The sequence below is a fragment of the Ceratina calcarata genome, unplaced genomic scaffold (assembly GCF_001652005.2).
Source record: "Ceratina calcarata isolate Rehan_Ccalc_2016 unplaced genomic scaffold, ASM165200v1 scaffold78.2, whole genome shotgun sequence".
In the NCBI taxonomy this organism is placed as follows: Eukaryota; Metazoa; Arthropoda; class Insecta; order Hymenoptera; family Apidae; genus Ceratina; species Ceratina calcarata.
In genome coordinates, this window is record NW_017179105.1 from 681727 (window position 1) to 703477 (window position 21751).

General features: G+C 36.3%; 8 protein-coding genes across 15 annotated transcripts in view; 5 read left to right on the plus strand and 3 right to left on the minus strand.

Annotated features, from left to right (window-relative positions):
• The first annotated feature begins 859 nt into the window (after positions 1-859).
• LOC108630652 (anaphase-promoting complex subunit 13) lies at positions 860-1364 on the plus strand. The gene is made up of 2 exons (XM_018034064.2): positions 860-952; positions 1027-1364. Exons 1-2 carry the CDS (start codon positions 949-951, stop codon positions 1269-1271), a joined length of 249 nt encoding a protein of 82 aa, XP_017889553.1. The 5' UTR covers positions 860-948; the 3' UTR covers positions 1272-1364.
• Positions 941-2254, plus strand: LOC108630646 (AN1-type zinc finger protein 1). 2 transcript variants are annotated; one of them, XM_018034058.2, is made up of 4 exons: positions 941-1032; positions 1126-1271; positions 1334-1784; positions 1859-2254. In XM_018034058.2, the coding sequence occupies exons 3-4, from the start codon at positions 1359-1361 to the stop codon at positions 2237-2239; spliced, it is 807 nt and encodes a 268-aa protein (XP_017889547.1). In that variant the 5' UTR covers positions 941-1032; positions 1126-1271; positions 1334-1358; the 3' UTR covers positions 2240-2254. The 2 variants fall into 2 exon arrangements, with proteins under 2 accessions (XP_017889547.1, XP_017889546.1); XM_018034057.2 differs by having other exon boundaries at positions 1348-1784.
• Positions 2255-2308: 54 nt separating this feature from the next.
• On the minus strand, positions 2309-4887 carry LOC108630645 (tetraspanin-33). Its single transcript, XM_018034056.2, has 5 exons — positions 4514-4887; positions 4212-4415; positions 3965-4138; positions 3770-3901; positions 2309-3707 (listed from the first exon to the last, which is right to left on the minus strand). Exons 1-5 carry the CDS (start codon positions 4601-4603, stop codon positions 3471-3473), a joined length of 837 nt encoding a protein of 278 aa, XP_017889545.1. The 5' UTR covers positions 4604-4887; the 3' UTR covers positions 2309-3470.
• Positions 4888-4893: 6 nt separating this feature from the next.
• Brd8 (Bromodomain containing 8) lies at positions 4894-8715 on the plus strand. The gene is made up of 3 exons (XM_018034048.2): positions 4894-5054; positions 5188-8144; positions 8213-8715. Exons 1-3 carry the CDS (start codon positions 5036-5038, stop codon positions 8387-8389), a joined length of 3153 nt encoding a protein of 1050 aa, XP_017889537.1. The 5' UTR covers positions 4894-5035; the 3' UTR covers positions 8390-8715.
• Positions 8716-8964: 249 nt separating this feature from the next.
• Positions 8965-12241, plus strand: LOC108630640 (heparanase). 2 transcript variants are annotated; one of them, XM_026818368.1, is made up of 7 exons: positions 8965-9117; positions 9174-9396; positions 10349-10662; positions 10735-10981; positions 11051-11410; positions 11491-11932; positions 12001-12241. In XM_026818368.1, exons 1-7 carry the CDS (start codon positions 8965-8967, stop codon positions 12161-12163), a joined length of 1902 nt encoding a protein of 633 aa, XP_026674169.1. In that variant the 3' UTR covers positions 12164-12241. The 2 variants fall into 2 exon arrangements, with proteins under 2 accessions (XP_026674169.1, XP_017889538.1); XM_018034049.2 differs by lacking the exons at positions 8965-9117; positions 9174-9396 and adding an exon at positions 9729-10143.
• Positions 12242-12328: 87 nt separating this feature from the next.
• Positions 12329-14273, minus strand: LOC108630642 (V-type proton ATPase subunit S1). 2 transcript variants are annotated; one of them, XM_018034053.2, is made up of 3 exons: positions 13909-14273; positions 13459-13812; positions 12329-13387 (listed from the first exon to the last, which is right to left on the minus strand). In XM_018034053.2, the coding sequence occupies exons 1-3, from the start codon at positions 14176-14178 to the stop codon at positions 12803-12805; spliced, it is 1209 nt and encodes a 402-aa protein (XP_017889542.1). In that variant the 5' UTR covers positions 14179-14273; the 3' UTR covers positions 12329-12802. The 2 variants fall into 2 exon arrangements, with proteins under 2 accessions (XP_017889542.1, XP_017889541.1); XM_018034052.2 differs by having other exon boundaries at positions 13459-13815.
• A 97-nt stretch (positions 14274-14370) lies between these two features.
• LOC108630592 (tektin-3) lies at positions 14371-16562 on the plus strand. The gene is made up of 7 exons (XM_018033947.2): positions 14371-14716; positions 14782-15033; positions 15193-15535; positions 15593-15741; positions 15800-16022; positions 16078-16232; positions 16296-16562. Exons 1-7 carry the CDS (start codon positions 14601-14603, stop codon positions 16504-16506), a joined length of 1449 nt encoding a protein of 482 aa, XP_017889436.1. The 5' UTR covers positions 14371-14600; the 3' UTR covers positions 16507-16562.
• A 100-nt stretch (positions 16563-16662) lies between these two features.
• mino (glycerol-3-phosphate acyltransferase mino) overlaps positions 16663-21751 on the minus strand; it is a 9855-nt gene continuing 4766 nt past the window's right edge. For 3 of the 5 annotated variants that reach the window (XM_018034432.2, XM_026818366.1, XM_018034430.2), the window contains 12 exons: positions 21029-21144; positions 20782-20960; positions 19658-19813; positions 19170-19564; positions 18672-19095; positions 18431-18596; positions 18188-18372; positions 17926-18112; positions 17642-17865; positions 17465-17572; positions 17210-17402; positions 16663-17144 (listed from right to left, as the gene is read on the minus strand). In XM_018034432.2, the coding sequence (XP_017889921.1) occupies positions 16957-17144; positions 17210-17402; positions 17465-17572; positions 17642-17865; positions 17926-18112; positions 18188-18372; positions 18431-18596; positions 18672-19095; positions 19170-19564; positions 19658-19813; positions 20782-20960; positions 21029-21131 (2508 nt within the window). In that variant the 5' untranslated portion in view covers positions 21132-21144 and the 3' untranslated portion in view covers positions 16663-16956. Of the gene's footprint in view, positions 17145-17209; positions 17403-17464; positions 17573-17641; positions 17866-17925; positions 18113-18187; positions 18373-18430; positions 18597-18671; positions 19096-19169; positions 19565-19657; positions 19814-19924; positions 20720-20781; positions 20961-21028; positions 21145-21751 lie in introns of those variants that run through there. The other 2 variants (XM_018034431.2, XM_018034433.2) reach the window with 2 other exon arrangements.

Here is a 21751-nt window from a genome sequence, read left to right on the forward strand (position 1 = left end):
TTGTTATTATAGATTCCTATTACTATTAAAAATCTAAAATTATAGTGATTTCAAATTTTTCATAGGTAATAATATCACCTACAATTTTTACTTGAAGCATTTTACAATATTTTGAGAAAAAAAAACTTTGGATTTTTCCGACGTTTTTCCAAGGGGTACCCCTTCAAATTTTGCGAAATTTTCGTTTTTTTCCAGTAACTCCTAAACCGTTGGACATACTGAAAAATTGCATATAACTTTTCTTACAGAGGACGACGAGATCTATAATTTCCATGTAAAAATTTTTCGCTAGCGTCAATAGTTAACGAGTAATTTGCAAAAAACTGTTTTTTCGTTTTTGGTTAATAACTCGTGAACTATTAACGTTAGCAACAAACTTTTATATAGAAATTGTAGATCTCATCGTCCTCTACAAGAAAGGTCCTATGAAATTTTCCCGTATCTCCAGGGGAGTTGTTGAGGAAAAACGAAATTTTTCTCCAAAAGTTTGCTGTTTTGACAGTGGGATGGTCGGATTTTGTCAACATCAATAAAATGCCAAATAATCATACTTAACTCATTAAATATCGAAATTAGAAGAAGAATGCACTATTTTTAATTATAGGAAATGCGTTTTTCTAAGGTACATAAACTTTTGGGATTGACTGTATATCCAATACATCCTTAATTAAACTGTATACCAAAGGACTAAATCAAGATTTATGACTATTAACTGTTCTAATAAGTGTAATCAGTTAACAAAAAATAAATATTAAACATAACACGGGATCTTGCTAATTTAAATATGCATTCGGTAACGATCGGTAAATTTCGGCGATGATCTGCGTATCATTGATTATTTATTGCGACTTTTAAGGTTAAAACACAGTTCCGTTTCCGACATTAACCATCTTTGGGGCACTTGTTTAGTGGTAAAAAATTGTTTAGATTCGACGGGCCGATTCTTTCATGCGTACGTACAGATTCCCGTTTGGTCCCGTTATTTTTACGCGAAGAACTATCGAACAAAAGTGCACTTTGCTGCAGTTCACGGTATGGACAGTCAAGTGTGCGGGGATGGCAGATTGTTAGATTTAATCGATGAGATTTGGCATAAAGAACGTTTGCCTATTGACGATATTGTAGTACCAGCAGCAGAATTACCCGATCCTGAAAGTGACAATGGTGATTCTCATATGACATTGAAGGAGTTGGAACAAAAGTGGAGTAATCTGGCTTTGGGAACTCTCAGTGAAAATCATTTGCATTCGCCGACGCCGTCCCACAATTAAGCAAGTAGAATATTATTAGATCTCAATGTCGATATCCCAACGATTTATTTACGCGTATATAGTTCTCTCGTTACAGATTAATAAAAAATGGAGTTCCCAAATCTCGGTGAGAGATGCTCGATCGAGGATTGCAAACAATTAAATTTTTTACCCTTCGAATGTAATCATTGTCACGAACTGTTCTGCAAAGAACATTTTCATATAAGTTCTCACAAGTGCTTAAGCTTCAATGAAAAGATTACGTACACTAAAGTGAAGGCACCTAATTATACTTGTTCAGATGAATCTTGCAAAGAGACTTCGCCCATTGAAATGCAATGTATCAAGTGCAAAAAACACTTTTGTTTGCAACACAGATTTCACGGTTGTTTAGAATATACCAACGAAGAGAAGACTACGAAGTTAAAGAAATGGCAAATACCGAAAAAGCAATTTGCTGAAGCAAAAGCAATCGTGGATCAAGAAATATCCGACACTTTGAAGAAATCCAAGAATACAGCAATGGCAAATAAAGTATAATATTTTATATATAAATATTTTATACTACCTCTATGTATATCGTATTTTATTTGTTCTTATCTAATTAGGTACGCCTTATGCGCATAAAAGGTTTTGCAGTTGGTCCAAAAAATATACCAATGAACGAGCGATGTTATTTCCTTATATATCCACCGACGATATATCACCTTACGAATATAGGTGCTTCGAAAGGGGTTTACGTGAATATGAATTGGTCAATCAGGAGAGCTATAGACGCGATAGCCGAGATATTAAAAGTGTATAATAATAAAAACGTAGCGGCTTCATATAGATTACAATTGTTTCATCATGCAACGGGTGCGTTAATATCCAATGAGATGGAAACCCTCTTGAAAGACTTGTTTGAAAATTCTGATCTTGTCGATGGGCAAAGTGTTATTTTAGAATATTCAGGTAATATGTTTATAGATACTACTTTATACAAATAAATATTTGGAAGAAAACTTGTTACCTTTATCGATCCCTCTCTCAGTCATAGTACATAAAAAGAAATACACTTTTAGAATAATATTTGTTTATTACAAACTAGATAGTTTTATATATAAGTTTTACATTTACTCTTGATAAAAAGATGCACAGATATACTATGTATGCACTCAATAAACAAATCATTTACACCAGATTATTGTCAGGGTTGTTTCAAATAAAATGATAAGATGATACTTTGACTTTGGCACTGGACGTTTCTTTTTTTTCTTACATGAATTGCACTAGTGTAGCATGAAAGAATTATATATTTTATAATATATGAATATTAAAAAAGATAAATATAGACATAGCAAAAAAGATGTCGCATTATATTTTCAATTATGTGCGTGTTTTAACCGTACCATTAATTTTCTCATTTTGGCGTAACAAATAAAGAAAAAAGTTGTATAACAACACACATGTTCTTAGAAATAATCATATAAATAAGAGTAAAAATAATAGTTCGATAATCTGTTACGACATACCACTACTTCGTAAATTATGTAAGTCTTTTGCTGAACATTAAAAGGCTTTGATGCATTTAATACTTATTAATCTATTACATGTAATGTGCGAATTATGATTTAAAATTCTGGTGCAAAAATTACCAACATATGAAATTTAATATCGTACGAGTGTACGCTTGCTTCGACGTGTGCTGATCACTTTAAATTAATCGATTCCGCGGCAAGTAAAAATTTCTTTTCACATGTAAGTACTTTTTGCAACAAAAAGGTACGCGCTATTGAACGCGTGGATTGAACGGAATTCAATCGTGAATACGCTCTACTTTAGATGGAGCAACTATGATTTAAAAGTAATCAGATCGTGTATAAAAGTCGACGATAAAATATATGGCTATGTTGCTTAAGGATCTGTCGTGAAAGATACAAAATTTGTAGATAAATAAAGTAGAGAATAAAAAAAGAAGTTATAAAAATAGTATAATATCAAGAAAGGAAGTAAAAATTAGCCTTTGTTTAAGTATAGATGGAAATAGTCCTTGAAGTAAAGAGCGAATCTGATCAAAGAAAGGATGCAAAGTATGTATACGGAGATCGCGAAAACAACGAGCAATGTCATACGAACATTTAGATTTGTTTCGTTATCCTGGCCTTTTGCTCGGCCGTTGGCCACCTGCCTGCTAGGAGGGGAATGGATCTGATAGCGGTAGGTGGCCTGAAGTCAAGCTCAGGAATGCCAGCGAGATTTTTGCAGTTCAATCTGACCTTCCAATGTTTTAGCAAGGTAAATGACAAATAATTGGCTAAGAGCTATACCCAAAGCAATTCCAGCTATCGTGTATAAATTACGTTCTGCCCAACTCCGGACGATTTCAATGCAACCGCTAGTCCAGACTTTCTTCCCTGCTTCAGACACTGGCAGCATTTGTACTTTGTAGCCACACATTATGTTAACGAGACCGCTCTAAAATGTATTTAAACACGTTCTCATACTGCTCTCTTCTCGATAATCGATTAAGCACTTACCGATATGTCTGTAGCATTAATGCAACAAGAAAATGGTACACCGCAACGTTCTACGCTAGGACTGGAGCAATTAAAATATTCATTCTTTCCCCAGTCTAGATATCCTTCTTGACTCAAGCCACAGCATCTAAACTGCATTTGAAAATATTGACTTGTGAACTATTGTTAATTTTGATACCGTTTCAAAATCCTTACTTCTTGTTGTCCAAAGTCGATAAAATTTTGTAGGTCAGGATCCTCTCTATAGGTTTGTATAATTTTATCTGTGAACGATTCTTCCAGTAAAGATTGTAATGTGTGCGGAAATACGAAACCAACAATTGCTATCCCCATCTCAAGCAAAAAGAACACCAAGAGGCATAAAGAGTACTGGAATAAATTAATATTATACAATTTCAAATCCTAAATGAATTAATATATTAATACATCTAATAATACTAACGAATTTGAGAAGACAAGTATTTTCACGTAGTGCTCCAACACATCCGGCAAAACTAACTACAAAGACTACTCCTCCTGCGATTACCATCACGAGAGAAATATTGAGGACTACGTCATACACATTCTCCACTCTGACAGAGCCAGTTGCCTGCCATTTATCCACAAATGCATATAAACCTACTCCGATCAGGAGTCCACCGAACAGCTGCAGAATAAAATAATACACGTGCAATCGTTTTCATTAATTAATTACGATGGTTAAAAGAAAGTGAAATAAATTATAGATAAAAAATGCTTGCTTACCCAGAAAATAAAATTGAGCAGAAATATCATGTACTTCACGCACGAACTGACGTATGTGAAATTATTTGTTCGCCTCCGATTATTCATCATCGTAAAGTAGAAACGTTTAAAGAGACGTGTTAATTGGTATGTACAAAAGATTCGTTTTTTTACTTATATATACAAATTACGTCGATCGGATTGCCGGTTTCATAACTGTTCATACTTAACGCACATTCCCTTCGTTTAATCACCGATAAATTATAATTGATCGTTCATGAATTAAAGCAAACGTATAATGCAGCATACTTTTTGACAGCTTACTTTGCATCCGCCATTACAACTCCGTTTCTCGTATTCCTCCGCTCCAAGTTTAAAATCAGCTGTCCACGCATTCCATGTTTCGGATAGACGGAATGCGTGTCGCGCGCGTATGTCAACAATCGTAAACGTAAACGAAGATATTGTTAAAACGCTTCCAAATTCATTTAATTATACGCGTATGCGTTAACGAGGAAGATATCATAGTAAAAATTCACGAAAATGGCTTCGGTGCAGGACAGTAAGTTTACCATTCTTTTATTAGAGTTATAGGTTACGTACATCAAATACAATAAATAAACGTGAATAGTATGTACTCGTATTTCAACGCAGACAAGTCCACGTCGCTAAACAATTGTACTATTTATACATAGGAATGAAATTGAAAAGAGCTTACGATAATTGGAGTACACGTGAGCAACTATGCTTGGCTTCCAGCGTATTAAAATCGGGAGACCAAAATTGGGTGAGCGTATCACGCTCATTGAAAGCAATCGTGGAGAAAGAATCATCCAGGCCACCTGATTGGTTTTCTCAAAAATCGTGTGCTATTCAGTATGCACATTTATTAGAGAATGCAGATACTCCAAAGAGGAAAAAGAGAGAGAGCGGAGAAACCAGTGGTGAATCAATAGTCCGAAGATTAACACAGGAGAGAATAGTTGAATTAGGCCAAATGCTAGCGTACCAGAGAGAGGAATACCAACAACTTAAGGCTGAAATAAATTTATTGAAATCGGGGACATTAACAGAGGACAAGCTGCAGAAAATGTGGCTTGGCATCGAGCAGGAAGAACGAGAACAAGAGCAGAAGGCAAGGGCACATTCTGCGTGGTTGGTGAAACGCCAGAAGCAAGAATTGAGTCCATTGCAAGTAATACCTACTATAACTCAACACAAACCCGTTGAAAATGCGGCAGAAGAAACAGCCGAAACTATTGATGAAGAGGAGAAGAAACCTAAAGGAGGAAGATCACCACTGTTAACAAGCCTATTAAAATCACCAAGTCCGACGACACAAATACAAACCTCAACAACTACGGCGCAAGTGAGCTCTCCTACTATCTCAAGCCTGCTCGGTTCCAGTCCTAAAGTACCAAATTCTCAATTGACTCAGACTGTATCACCGCAGTTGCATCATTTGGTTACATCAGCAATTTCTAATGTACCGCCGGAAAGGCCGTCAGTAGGTGCGCCGACTTTATCCATGTTATTAGAAATGCCTGCCAATGCACAGAGAGTTCCTTTGCCTACTTTACAGTCAACATCGACTGTTGTACCTCAACAACAACAGCCTTCCGAGGTTCATAATGTTCAACCTCAACCTGTGCAGCAAGTAACAGTTCAAAATGAAACACCAGTTTCTAGTCAATCTCTCACAATCAGTGCGCCCACTATACCAGCTACGGAAAGCATGGTACAGATTATAGATCACATAGACGATGTGATTCGTAAAGAAATGATGGCAGACGTGATAGATAAAGATGAAATCAATGAAATTATTGGGGACATAGAAGAGCTGATAAAAGAAGAAATAACTGGTAGTCCGCAAACCTTAGAAACTGCTACATCAACAGTTGACACCATTACGGTACCCCAGATTTCAGAGGTGCCAGTAGTAGCAGAGAGACCAGAGCCTAGAGACGTGGACGAAGTTGTGTCGCTTTCAAATTCACCGGAAAGTGAAATGGCTATTGAAGAGATTGATTCCAGTACATCGAACATTGCGGAAATCATAGGTACAGTAGCTATCGAACCACAAGAACCAAAAGTGATCGTTGCCGAGATATCTAAGACCATGACGACTACACCTGAAGATGTAAAGTCTGAAGAAAGCACATGCGACGAAAGGATAAACGAGGAGCTTGTTCCGGAATTAGAAAATCAAGATGGTGAAAACAGCAAGGATGCTCCCTCGGAAGATAAACAAGTAATTGAAGAATTTGATACTGCGGATTCAACGTCGAATACAGAAGTTGAAGAGAATGACTCGAAGACCGTTTCGAAAGAACTAATAGACGAAATGACGGGAGATGGAATAGAAGAGGAGGAAGAAACTGAAGTGGTACTACCGGAAGTTAAGGAAACGCCTGCTAACAAGCTGCAGAGGATATCCCCTGAAGAGGTAGAGAATAAGAATAACATGGAATTGGACCAACTAGAGATGCACCTTGCCAAAATCACAGGTGAACAGCAAGATGTTCCATCGGCGGAAGTAGTCAGCGTGTCTTCTGAAATAACGAATGATCTTCCAAGCACCGAGGATACAGAAAAATCACAAGATATCAGTTTAATTTTAGAAGATGATGAAAGTAGTTCAGATGACAAAAAGAAAATAACGGAAGAACAAATTATAGAGAATACAATCGAAAGTAATGGGTCTATTGATTCGTATAAAGAGGAACCTATAATTGTGATAAAAGAGAAGACTATTATAGAAGTAAGCGAGGAGTCCCCAGAGAAATCGCAAGAAGAATACACAGAGGAGACTTTGGAATTGTACACGGACGAATATAAGAAAGAGGATACGAAGGATTCGTCAGAAGATACAACGAGTTCTATTCTACAAGATATTGAAGTTAAAGAAGAGGAAATAGAGGAAACAGCAATCGTGGAAGATTCTGCTCAGTCAGTATCTCCGGAAGAGACAGAAAATTCAAAACCAGAATCAGTAGAACCTGTCAAACCCGAACCGGATACTGTTAAGAAAGAAGAACATGTATACGAAGAATCAAAAGCGGAAGAAATAGAATCAAAAACGCAAGTAGGAAATGCCGAGATACTTGAAGTTAAAAAGGAAGACGTTAAAGAAGAGAAGGAGGAGAAAAAGAGTGTAGATATTGAGCGAGATGTAAAAAAAGAATCGGAATCTGTAATAAGTGCTGGAGAAGATACTGTCGAATTAGACGAAGAAGAATCCTCTTTGAGCAAATTAAGCGCTGGACGTGCGATGAAAACTTATTCGAAAAAACAAAATGTTTGTATCGATAGCGAGCCCGAGAACGAAGGTACTGGAGAAGGTGCAGATTACAGGGCATGGAAGAAAGCGGTGATGCTGGTCTACAATCGACTTGCTACACATAAATACGCGTCCGTGTTTCTGAGACCTATTACGGAAGATCAAGCGCCGGGATACCATTCAATCATTTTTAGACCTATGGATTTATCCACTATTAAAAAGAATATAGACAACGGCACGATCAGATCTACGATGAATTTCCAACGCGATGTTATGTTAATGTTTCAAAATGCCATTATGTACAATAAACATGATACATTTATTTATAAAATAGCAATTTCCATGCAGAAAGAATGTCTGCAACATATGCAGGTAAGAATATGTTACTATCGTTACGATTGTTATATTTAAAAGATGCTATATTGATTTGTTCTGTTTAGATATTGGTGCAAGTCAAGGCAGAAGGCACGCTTAGGAGAGAAACGAGAACTGCAGCGAGCAGTAGTAGCGAAGCTAGTGAGAGTAGCATAAAAAGGAAACGAAGTCATATCACTCCAAGCCCGCACGATACCGACAGTCCACGGTCGAAAAAACGTAGAAAATCAGAGAACGATTAAGAAATTTTATATATACATATGTATAATGTGATATTCATTAAAACTCGCAAGAACATGGAAAGGAGAGGAGGAAGGAAAATCTGTCCCGTTAACATTGAGGAACAATGTTGGACAAGAGAAGAGAGACAATGTGAAATTTCTTTATCCTTCAGTGAAAGGAATGATCCCTAGAAGCAGGATTTCGATTCCTTTTGTTTTTTCATACGTAATTGTAATTAAATATAACAAAAAAACGAGATCATAATCATTCGTGAAATCCTAAACCTTGAATGAAAAGATTGATTCTTTTGTTTTATGAAAGATGTAATAAAACATTTTATAACATGCATAATGATCCTTTATGCCGGAAAATGTCGGATTCAAATTAGTATATTATCAGCACAACACATATGCATCGCGATGGTGCAAGTTGTTACGCTATAATAAAAAAAAGCCTACCATATATTCCAGATAAAACGAACATCCAAAAATGGAATACATGAACCACCAACAAAATTCTTAGTACAATCCACTCGATTTCATAAAAACAAGTTCTCCCCTTAGCACAATTAGTCAAAGTTCAATTAAAGTTTATAATGGGTTATTATGCCAGCGGTGATACGCGAAAAATGACACAGACTTCTGAAGACGACGAAGGTTATGAAAATCAGTCATCCTCTACCGCAATATCTGTTGTAGCGTTGAATCAGTCGGATATCAGGAATAAACAGTATCTTAATCTAGAAACTGTAAGTTATCGTCATCGGGGGTATGCGATTTTTATTTAAAAAAATTGAAATTTAAGACGTCGGATCCGGTACCATCAATATCTGACGATACTGATCGACCTTTCTGGGCTGAAGACGAATTAAGTAGTGCCGAATCAAGGCAGCAGTTAAACAAGAAACAGAAACGTCGCCGTAGCTCGTCTTACCGCAATCGCATCGCGGTACAGAGGAGTCGGTCTTTGCTTTTTCAATCGTCAAGTTCTAGTTTAGATTCGATATCCGAACAAATTTCGCCTGCAGGTATACTTTTGTTCCAAGTATCGTTTGTCTAGATAATATATTATTACGTAGACAGATTATGCTTTTAAAAGGGCAGATAAAGACGATGAATCATGCATGCGCATACTTTTAATGTAATTATAACAGTTTCTAAACAGGGACAACTTACGAGCCGATTCAGTATAAAACAACCCGGACATAGTAAAACGAAGAAAAATAATTCACGAAAAAAGGGGAATTCTCTTTTAAATACAAACAGAATTAATTGTACAGAATATAAAAAGTTCAATCAGAGGGGAACGCGAAAGCAACGTCCGTTCTTAACGAACAAAAAGTCTCGTCATCAGTAAATTATTAACACTGACACTGTCTTCCAGAAGCCGCGGATTCAAAGTTTTCTTCTTCTAAGTTGAAACGAGAAACAAATTAAAATACGGCATATGTTCATTATCTCTCTTTTGTTTTGAAACTCAAAGGAAATCTCACCGGAAAAGTTTAATTTATTCACGGTAGTTATTGTGACGGTAGAAATTCATACCGGTGACATGTTCGTTCGATACATAAAATATGATAAAATGCAGCATTAACTGCTGTAAACCAACTTTGCGATCACTCTGTAAACTTGATTATTTGCTAGTACCAATTAAGTAAAACGTATCTACGTATATAAAGCATTCACAAACGTGTATAAGATCATGAGCATAAATTACTTTATAACCAACGATCGGGGTAAAAATCAATATGAGAAGCTTGGCGAAGTTCGAACCCGTAAGTTACTCGATTAAGATTAATCATACAATTTTGCGATACATACACCAATGGAGGAAATACGTATCTTAATAATGTTGTATAAGGCTCGCTTTTTTATGCGCATTTAACATTAACAAGATTGCCACCATATTGTATGCTATGTTACGCATGCTCAAAATTCAAATTTAAGCGAGCCACGTACTTAATATTTCTCACATTACAGGAACAGCATTACAGCCAGCGTTAAGTTTAATCTTCCTGAGTTTCTGTATGTTATTCTTGATCTTGTCGACGTGGAATTGTAATAGCACGATAGATCGAACAGTTAGTACTCACGAGCTTTACCTAAATTCGAGATGCTCTGTTTTAAACACAGTGTCAGACAAATTTTTATCATTCGGTCTCGACACATCTTTACTTCGAGACACGAAATCTTTTCCGATTCTGAATCGAAAATTTCTAAACTTAGCTTCGTACCTTGCGCCAGCGTATGTTCGGATAGGCGGTACATCCGCAGACTGCTTGTATTTCAATCAGGTTCGTCCACTAATTAGTTACACGTTTATCAATTTATTTAACGATCTCCGATTTACAAATCGCATTCTACAGACGACAGATATAATTTGCGAAAGAGTGATCAGCCCGGTTGACGGCCAAGACATAAGTAATTTCACGATCAATGAGGAGCTATTTGAAAGTATATACATTTTCGCGAAGGAGTCGAAACTGCGAATGATCTTCGACTTAAACGTGTTGATCAGGACAGCAAATAATTCCTGGGACGATGTTAACGCCAAAAGTATTATTTCATTTGCCAAACACAGAAATATGACCTTAGATTGGCAACTGGGAAATGGTAAAGTCATTTTCATGCGATTTTTCTTTTCTTTTGTTCACGTCTAATACGAAATGATTTAAATTACAGAACCAAATTCCTTTCGTCATGTGTTTAACAGAACTGTTACTGCAAGTCAACTTGCGAAAGATTTCTATCGATTGAGACAACTATTGAACGAGTTAGGATATGATAAAAGTATTCTCGTGGGTCCAGAAGTAAATCACGTAGGAGACGAAGATCACAAGGGAGAGCACTACGCGGAAACGTTTTTAAAAAACGATAAAGATAGCGTAGACTACGTTACTTGGCATCAATACTATCTCAACGGAAGAGACGCTACAGTGCGTGATTTTATCAATGTTTCAACTTTTAATTATTTACAAGCGCAAATTAAATCAATGGAAGAAGCGATTCAATCATCTGGAAGACCTGTCCCTATGTGGCTGTGTACGTACATAACTATACAATGCTTACCCTTGAAACTTCAAATTCGACGAACGTAAAAATTCGACGAACGTTTTTTATAGCAGAAACAAGTACAGCTTTTGGCGGAGGTGCTCCAGAATTGTCAGATAGGTTCGTAGCTGGATTTTTATGGCTCGACAAATTAGGATACAGTGCTAGCGCAGGTATAAATGTCGTTACAAGGCAATCATTGTTCGGTGGAAATTATGCTATGATCGGACCTGACCTTTTGCCAAATCCTGACTGGTGGGTCAGTGTGATTTATAAACAGCTTGTCTCAGAAAAAGTATTACAGCTGTCATCAGTAGATCATGAGAGTTACGTAAGACTTTACGCACACTGTACACCCGAGAGTGCATTAATTAGCCGAGTTTCAGCGATTACGATATACGGAGTTAATATAGAGAAATTTCCTGTATCAATCAATATCAAAGGTATTCCTATATTTGAAAAAAGTGCTAAAGTTTTTATGTACGCGCTTACTTCCAACGATTTACAATCGAGGTATGTAATAATTGTTACAAACAATTTTTTATTGACTTGAATAAGGCATTTCATCTATTCTACTTCAGGACCATAAAGATGAACGGTAGAACATTGAAATTGCAGCCCAATGGACGTTTACCACCGTTTCGACCTGTAATATTAGAACCCTCGAATCTAATCATTTTACCACCGTATTCTATGGTATTCATTGTAATACACGGTGCAAAAATTCCGGCGTGTTATGTATAAGAAATATATAAAAATCTTGTAAAGCATATCCTTACAATTTTCCACAAGCAATGAAAAATTAAAGAATTGAAAAATTGAGTAACTCTTTATTCGACCATATTTAGATAAGAGTGTATAGAATATGTGTATACATGTATATTCATGCGAACGATTACATTAACGCTATTTAATATATATGTATTTTATTACAGTCAACGCATAATATAATGTACTATGTACAAAGAGCGTGACGCAAACATTCTTTTATGAACTTACACTGTTTGAAACCAAGTATTATATATCACAACTGTTCAACAATTTACTTGTATATTACGTTCTCCTTGTGTCCATATAAAATAAAACTTTTGCGAAATGTACACTGCAAATATATACTATAAAGAAAGATGCTGTTATATACAAAAAAATATACAAATACTGAAAACAACTCGTAAATGGAATGAATAAATTTATTATCTGAGCCAGAAACGTTACTAAAATCAATGTTCCAGTTAAATATATTTTAGAAAAATCATAGCAAATGTTAATGTACAGATCACCTGTATAAATTACCATCACGAAAGGGAACATCTATTTTTTGACGATACAGTATATTGCGATACGATATTTACATAATATTCCTAACAATATTGTAGTATTCTATTAGTCTGCAGCTGAAATAGTAATTGTTTTACCTTTGGGATCATCGAATCTATCCATTGTACGAATATCTATAATCATACTGAGACCCCAAATCATAATTAAAGCTAATATGGCAGTAACGAATATTCCAGTCCAAATTGGAATGGTAGTAAAACCAACGCAATCGTACGCATCGCTAAATACTTTTGTTCTATTACTGTTCTTTAATGACTTTGCATCGATCTGCACTTGAAGGTTTTTGATATTTAAAAGGACACTGCTTACCTCAGAGAGATTCTGTTTGAATGTAACATTTTGCGAACAATGATAAGAGAAATTAAATGGAAAAACGATATCCCTATTTGTCTCTAAAGTTACCTCCTTCTGTGTACCGCCTTTTTCTGTAGAGTCTTTGTAAATTCGTGTGTAACTAATTGTTTTCAATGAATAATATCCAGAAGTTAAAATTTTAAATATAAAATCAAGCTTGTGCTTGACAACATCAGCAATTTTAGTTTCATTAAAAGTTAGGGTCATGTTAACTGAATTCTTGCCTTTGTTATCTATAACTGTAGGTGATGAAAGTTCTGTATTCGTGCCATTAAACTAAAAAAAAAACAAGTATCATCAATAACAAATATGTTTGATTGCAATAGTATTATCTGAATTAAAGTTACCTGTAATAGTAATGGATGACTAGAGTACAACAATACATAATCTCCTAAAATAGTAAAATTCTTTTCATTCGCTGTTTCTCTCTTCACACGTTCAGACCTTATGTAGCTGTTGTAACTACAAGATTTCCCAGTGAGTATTGTTATCAAATTAGAAGTAGACTCCTTTATTGTCTTATAGGTCTCTGGAATAGCATCGAAATTGCTGATGGGCACAATTAATAATTGTCCATCCGACGCTGAGTCTGCATAATCGCTGTAGGTCTGATTATAAGAAGGTAAATCTTCGAGCGTGTCTACTGCTCTCTCAACAGCAGGGAAATAATGTAAAGAATCTCCGGTAGTCATTTTCTGAAGCTGCTGGAATATATAAAGAGAAGAAAGAGATGTTAACGCCAGAGATGTTTGTGCCAACTAACTTATTAGTACGCTATACAAGTATATTATAGTAACCTGTTTGTGCTTCACTAAATCCTCGGTGCACAGATTATCCTTCACGTAGAGGAGCACAGGGGGCAAGTTTTCTAATCTTTTACGTAGAAACAAATCGAATTCCTTGCTGCTCGTTTTTAAAAATGGGTTCACTGCACTCTTTTCGGAATCGGGACTGACTGATCCGCCCCACAGCAAAACGGGCACCGCATTATCGGCCAGAGTAGGCACAATTCGCGATGCTGCATTCAACACGAGAATGAAACAGAAAGCAGCACGAAAACGAGTCATGATGTTACGAATTGCACAAAATTGGGCGAGTCCGATATAAATACTGACGTACTGATCGACTACGATCAGAAGGTATGTAACGAGCACCTGACCAGGCTAGAATCATATGACAGACGTCACGTGACAACTTTGTTTCCGGATTTCAAATAACTCCACGTCCCGGGCTGGAAAATCATTTTTATTTCATGCAAATTTAAGCGATTATCACACAAAGATTCCCGGCACCGCAAATCTTTTATTAAATCGATCGAATCGTTAAAAATAGCAAATATGGAAAGCACTAAAACAGAAACAATGAAAACGAGGGACACTGTTTTATACTCGGTTCGTACTTCGACAAGGATACAAATTATAATCGTATCAATTCGCGATTTTTATATTAGCAACTCCAACCATGGACTACAGTGGGTGTTCCACCGTGCATGGAACAAATAGCCGGGCCACCGATCCCGGTACGAGTTGGGGAATTCTATAAAACTCCGAAACCACATCCATGGCGCCCTACTTTAGGATACGAAATCGTGGAGGCCTCTCCTTTGTATGAATTCCTCATAAATATCATCAGTAGTTTATCAAATATCCACTTACTAATTACGACTTTAGACCATCGCAGCCCGTGACGAACTTGCTCGCCGATACCTGTTATATGCCGAAGGGGATGGCTACGGAACCACTGCGATTCCCAAATTTAGTGACCGGTTTCGAAAGAAATCCCGCACACGCTGCACGGGCTGCTCTTTTCACGAGATATGGTCCCTACGAATGGGTGCAGAATCAGTTGAGGCTTTACAACGAGTCCGATACGAATAGGAATTTCTCGGAGAACTTGCGACAGGACACCGTTCGAATAATGCGGTAGAACGATTACAATTATTCCTAGACTACAGATTGATACAATCAAAGAAATAAACAATGCAAAGCATGTCATCTCTATATATTCTGTTTTGCGTAAAGATCCGCAGTCTAGTTATTAGACAAAACAATTTTGTATAATAGAGAGCAATAACATTTTAGAGAAGCTGACGAGAGAGTACAGAACGGTCAAACTGAGACTGGTCGCAAATTAGGGGAGCGGATCACGGATACTACTTTCTGGAGAAATGAAGTGACCGCGGAATTAGAAAGATTGATTATAGAGAATGGGAAGATGCAAGAGTGTCGACGGAACTTGGCGACGACGATACAGAGTCTAGAGGGTCAGTTGCACATAGCTCAGGAATGCTTGTATTATCGTGAAGCGAGGACCGGTTCCGATTTGGTTCACGATCAAGCCGAGCACGCTCTTCTAAAGGAGGTGGAAGTTGTTAGGAATTGTCAAAACAAATTAGAACACTTTACGGACAAGTGTATCGATCAGGTAACCGTGAAACAGGGTTTTTCATTGAAATGTTACAGCTACTCTCTTCACGTTTAGCTTAATAATAGCAGAGCCGTGCAAAATCAATTGGAAATCGATGTGAAGAATAAAGAAACAGCTCTTGGAATTGACATTACGTGTCATCAGATGAACAATTTTAGCCGAGGATTAAAATACTACGGTGGTATCGAGAAATACGATAACAGGTATATTCGCATTAAAATACGTTTGTAACTGTAACGTCTAATCTTGTGAAATTTGAAGTGTTACGTCGGCTGAAACATGGGCCGAGGCGTCAGATAGCGTAGTTAAAAAATCGCAGAAGGAACGAGCACGGTCTAATCAATTGCGAAGCGATATAGACATTGCTATAGATGCAGTTGGGCACGAAATGTGGGAAGCTTGGGGAAATACGAACTACGCCCTGGCCAGAAGGGCCGCAGAGATGCTCGAGGCCAAAGAAAAATTACAGATACATCTGCACAAAGTAATTGACGCCTCTTCACTCTTAGACTTCTGTTATTTAATTCGTGGTGCCATAGATGCAGCAAGAAATATTTGAGATCGAGAAAAACTTGCAATTGATGCAAAAAGCTATCGGTGATAAAAGTTCTGCGCTGAAGGTTGCGCACACTCGTTTGGAGAGCAGGACGCATCGGCCCGCTGCAGAGTTGTGCAAAGATTACGCTCAGCTCAGGTATTATAGAAATTAAAAAATTTAATGATTATTATTTAAACAGCTTCACATTAATTTGTACAGAATGATCGAGGAAGTAGAAACGATAAACGCGATGATACACGATATGAATTTGAAATTACAAAGATTCGAGGCACAGCATCAACAACTTTTACTCACCAGGTCTAACTTAGAAACCGACTTGAAATCGAAGGTTGATGCATTATTCATTGACAGGGAAAAATGCATGGGTATGCGAAGAAGTTATCCCGTAGCATCGGTTATAAAGTTTTAGGTGGCTATTACTTACTACTTTTGTAAAGAAGAATTTGTTTTATATAAAACAATTGTTTATTTTATTGTTCTGTTTTTTAATAGTATAATAAAAATAATTTCAGTTTTAAGTATGAATTTCTCGCTTAACAGTAAGATCGAGTGTATTGATACCGGATTTAGTAGTACGTACGATTACTTTTATTAACGAGATAAATCTACTTTTGATGTACAATAATATCACATTAACCATCCAACGCAGAACACATACACCTGATCAAGCAGTCATAACTTTACAACATTCTATTGCATTAATATGTAGATCTTAACATGTACTTGCTTTAATCTTACGTTAATCACACATCTTGCTTTAAACTTAGCTTTATACTTAGAAACCACTATGTACAAGGCTTTATAACAATCGTTTTTTCATATAAAAATAGTGCACTATGGACATCTGCTTGGGTACTTCTTAATCTACGTTTCTCGTCCACTTGAAAGTTGCTATTGTATCGAAAATTTTCGTTGTAGCCGAATCTGTATCGTACTCATCCTTCAAGTAGAAGATTTTCACGTTCTCTTGCGAGTGACACTCCAAGACGTTCCACTTTTCGAATAATTTTAAGGAATTCTTTATCGGATCGACGCATAAACTTTCACCTGTTTTTAGAGATAGATTGAAGTTAGCAACTGATACTACGATATAATCGTACTTTATTACTTGCCATAATTTACTATGCCGCGATCTAAATTTGTTTTCAACTCGCTTAGAACTTCTTGAACTAAATCTCTCTCGGCGAGCGATCGTCCCACTAACTTCCTAAGAGTAAACGCGCTAAAGGTATACGTGTCGATTAATGGTCGCAATAATACATGGAGAAACTCCATACGTTGTGCGTGCTCTGATATTAAGTTCACCTAGCGAAAATAATTTGAAATTATGTAAAAAATATTTATACGTAACACAAACGATAACTTACTTTGTATTGAGCGTCCCTAGGTTTAGTATTATGGTATTCCTCATCTGAACTGTCATCAAAGTTCCGTGCGTACCTCTTACTCCACTCTTCTTCTTGTAAATGAACCTCCTATCAAATTGCTTTCATGAGCAACTTTTAATTAAGGGACGATTACATTAAATACATCGTTCACTGTACCTCTACTAAATTAATCATGTCGGTATACGAGAGATTATCTATAGTCTCTGCAATAAGATGTTCTATCTCTTGACACGGTTTGCAAAAAATAAATTCGTACTTAAGAATATCACAAAGCTTAAGCGATCTTTCTATCAAACGATTTTTGGACACTGTAATATTGTTTTCGGTAATGGCCATTGAATCATGTATCTGTGATTGCAATTCAGCATACAACGACGTTACTGAAAATACAACGAATGAATTACAAGATTAAATAAAACAAGAATAACGTCTCTCCTTACCTACTACACTGTCCATAATGTAACACGTCAACACTGTATTGCTGTAATAAGATAGCTCGATCACATTTGGTAAAATCGATACGGGACGGATGGCAGTAATGAAATTTGATTTAACTAGCTGTCCATCGACTGCTTCTGTAATTTCTTGACGTTGTTGCTTCACTAAGCCCGGACCTAAAATGTCCAACTGGGAAAAAGACGTGAGATATAAATATTTTTATTACGAGAGAACTTGCTTATAAATCAATTATATTATACTAACAGCGTGATTAACAATATCAATACTTTCTCCGCAAAATGCAACATCTTTATCGCGGACTTCTAAATCATTCCTCATTGCGTCAAATGCTTCAACCAATTTGTCTAAAGTGCAACCGTCTCGAAACTTATTTAAAAGCAAGAATGCAACGACGTTTGTCGACATTATCGGCATCGAGCTAGTGCAATCTAAAAAATATTGGATATGAAAAACCTATTAACGACCCTAAATTTGTTTCGTTCTTACCGTATACAACGTGACGCGCAATACTGTCAACCAATAGACGGTATTCTTCTGCAATAACATCTGTACCATATAATGAAGAACTGGACATCGTGGACTTTAAAGTCTTTTGACTCGGAGGCGTTTTTACCAATTTGTTTTGTTGATTTTGGAAATATTTTAACATTTCCTGTTTATCAGACAGAATACTTGGTAGAAATTGAAGTAATAAGAAATCTAACGACAAGTCCTTTAAGTGACTTACCCTAAGCGAAAAAGGCTGGCAAAAATCGACTTTGACAATGCCGTAGTCTCCTCTTAAAGTTGACCATATAGCTTTGATCGTAGATAGAAATGTTTCCATTTTCTTCGGCTGACCCAGCTGTTCTCTAACAAAGTTTCCATCGACAAGACGATCATAATTTATCGCAACAGGTACTAATAGTGCATCTTCGATGATTCCATCCATATACGCGTCCAGAATTACACTCAAAATACCACCTTTAGGCATACACGGTTTCCCTGTTCTGGTTCGTCCACCCTCTATAAAAACTTCTATATTATGACCTGCCCTTAAGCTCTCCATTATGTAGGTGTGAAGAGTGGCACGATAAAGAACATCCTTGCGACCTGCTACAGGGTCAATTCGACGTTTTATGAAAAACGCGCCCAAGCAGCGCAAGATCCTCCTATTTGATAGATCAAACCAAATTAATGATTGTATCAGAGGGTATTAAAATTCTATACGTGGACTAAAACATACCCAAAGAATGGGATTCTCAAATTATCACCAGCTGCAATTAATGGAGTTCTGATGTTGTTCACGACGAGAATGAAGCTCATCATGATGTAATCTAGATGACTACGATGTAAAGGTAACAATATTAAAGGAAGACCAGCCTCGTTTGCTTTATTTAACATTTCTATCTGAGAAGGTAATACTACAGCAGATTTGATAAAACACGGCAGCAATTTGTATAGAAGCCATGTAGTTATCTTAAGTAACAAATTACTGGATTTGGCTTCCATATTTTCCAAAATAGTTTTAGCTCTAGCCTTTGCCTTTGCCAAGGCATCTTTCTCGCTGCAGTTCTCATTGCTAGCTGTTTCCCAAGCAGCGAGTTTAATCGCATCTTTCAATCTCTCATCTTCTAAGACCTATAAAACGAGGTAATTTGTATCTTTGACCTATGCTTCAATAAAAAATGAATCAAATCAAATTGAATCTTTTTTTATAGACATCTGACTTACTGTTTGCGTTACTTTAGGATAATCATACTCCTTAAGATTGGAAACGTGCGAAATATAATAAAATACTTTGGAGAACAGTGATACGCCTGGATTGACTACTAATAAATTTTGACCAAAAGGCATATGTTGCTTGTTAATGGTGTTCACCAACAAATTCTATTAGAAAATAAAAGTAGATAAAACCAGTTCTCGTATACGCTTCAGTTGAATCGTTTGAAGTATCAAGGGAGATGAAGTAAATTTAACAACCATTTATAGTCGACTTACATTTTCAGGATATCCATGTACTACAATAATGCGCAACCATCGCGAAAAAAGTCTACGTGGTTCATCAACCATTTTTTCTTTTAATTATCGCGCTCTCGACGAGTTTATCATTATGAGAAAGAGAGGTGGATTATATTTGAACTTTACTGACATGCGTATCGATAAATAAACATCAATGGAGCAAAGAGATCATTTCATTTTGAAAGGCTTGATCACTATCAGCACTAATAGCGCATAGTTTCTATTGATCATCAACGATCAATTCATCACTCATCTTACACTTCTTCTCTTACGAACAAATAATCGACAAGTGAAAATTCATATTATCAGTGCTTCAGCGTACGAAAATACGCGATAATATTATATACCGTCGAATTCTACTAAAATAAGTTCTCAGAGCCCACGAAATATGTAGTTACGTAATTAAATGTGCGTTGTAAGATGGCGTGTTAATTAGATAATGTGAAGTACTCTTCTACTTGCGTCGAAGTTCATTCAGATACTTCACATTCCAGTTGCACAAACTAATTAACAAAGAGAAAATACACTTCTATCTAACTGTGGTGTTTGCGAGTTTGCACGCAGCTTAGGTACAAAGCAAAAACTGAAAATACATATTTATAGCGTGGCACGTGCGTGGGCACGCGTCGAGATGAGATGAAGTAAGATATGAATCACATGTACCATTGATCGCGACGTACGATTAATAAGTACTTATTGAACATACGTAACAATTTAAATTTCAATTAATTTCTTTTTCCACTGGCATACATTTTTAATCGGTATACATAAATAGAAAGTACGTGTCAAAGATCTCCCTTAAAACTTATAAACAGAAAACTTGTATGAAAACTCACTCTAGACGCAGGAGTACAACTGTTACAACAGTAATGCAAGAAGGAAGGTTTATTTTTAACTAACGGAGAGAACGGCTCAGTTTCCTTAATTCTAAACAGAGAATTCTGTCGGATCTTCCTCGCTTGTTCCCTGTCATGTATCTTTTTCCTATAGGACTGTTGTCCAATACGTCGTAGCTCTGAAACGCAAACATTTAATTGAAATCATTTCTGTTTTTAAACAACCGTTGCAATCAAAATTTCTAACCGTCTATCGAATATCGAGCCGATTCTGGATTTCGCTTCACTTCCGTCCTGGTCTCCCAATTCGCATAAACTTCTTGCAAACGCGTTGAGACTATATCAACCATATTGGAAGCCCTGCTATTGATACACATGATACAATTGAAAAAGCTGATTCCTTTGGAAAATATGCAGTGTAAGCTTCAAAATTAATCGACATAAGCATTACTGAATGAAATCCAAGGAGGACATAACTCTCGACAGAGATTGATAAAACATGATGTGATGGAACGTAATTTCACGGCTTTTGCTCCCTGCATGCAGTCGTATATTATTTACGCTTGATCTCCCATGCTTTTAAAGATGTATTGGCTATACAGTAAATCCAGAAAGTTTATGTACTTTAGAAACGCATTTTTTAAAAAGAAATCAAACGTCGGAAGAACATTGCTAATATTAAACAACAACAACAAATTTTTAATTTTTCCGAAATTTTTCCAAGGGGTACCCCCTCAATTTCTTCCAAATTTTCATTTTTGGCCAATAACTCCCAAACCGTTGGACATACGGAAAAATTGCATATGACCTTTCTTATAGAGGACGACAAGATCTACAATTTCCATGTAAAAATTTTTCGCTAACATCAATAGTTAACGAGTAATTTGCAAAAAACTGTTTTTCCGTTTTTCGTCAATAACTCGTTAAATATTAATGCTAGCGAAAAAATTTTATATAGAAATTGTAGATC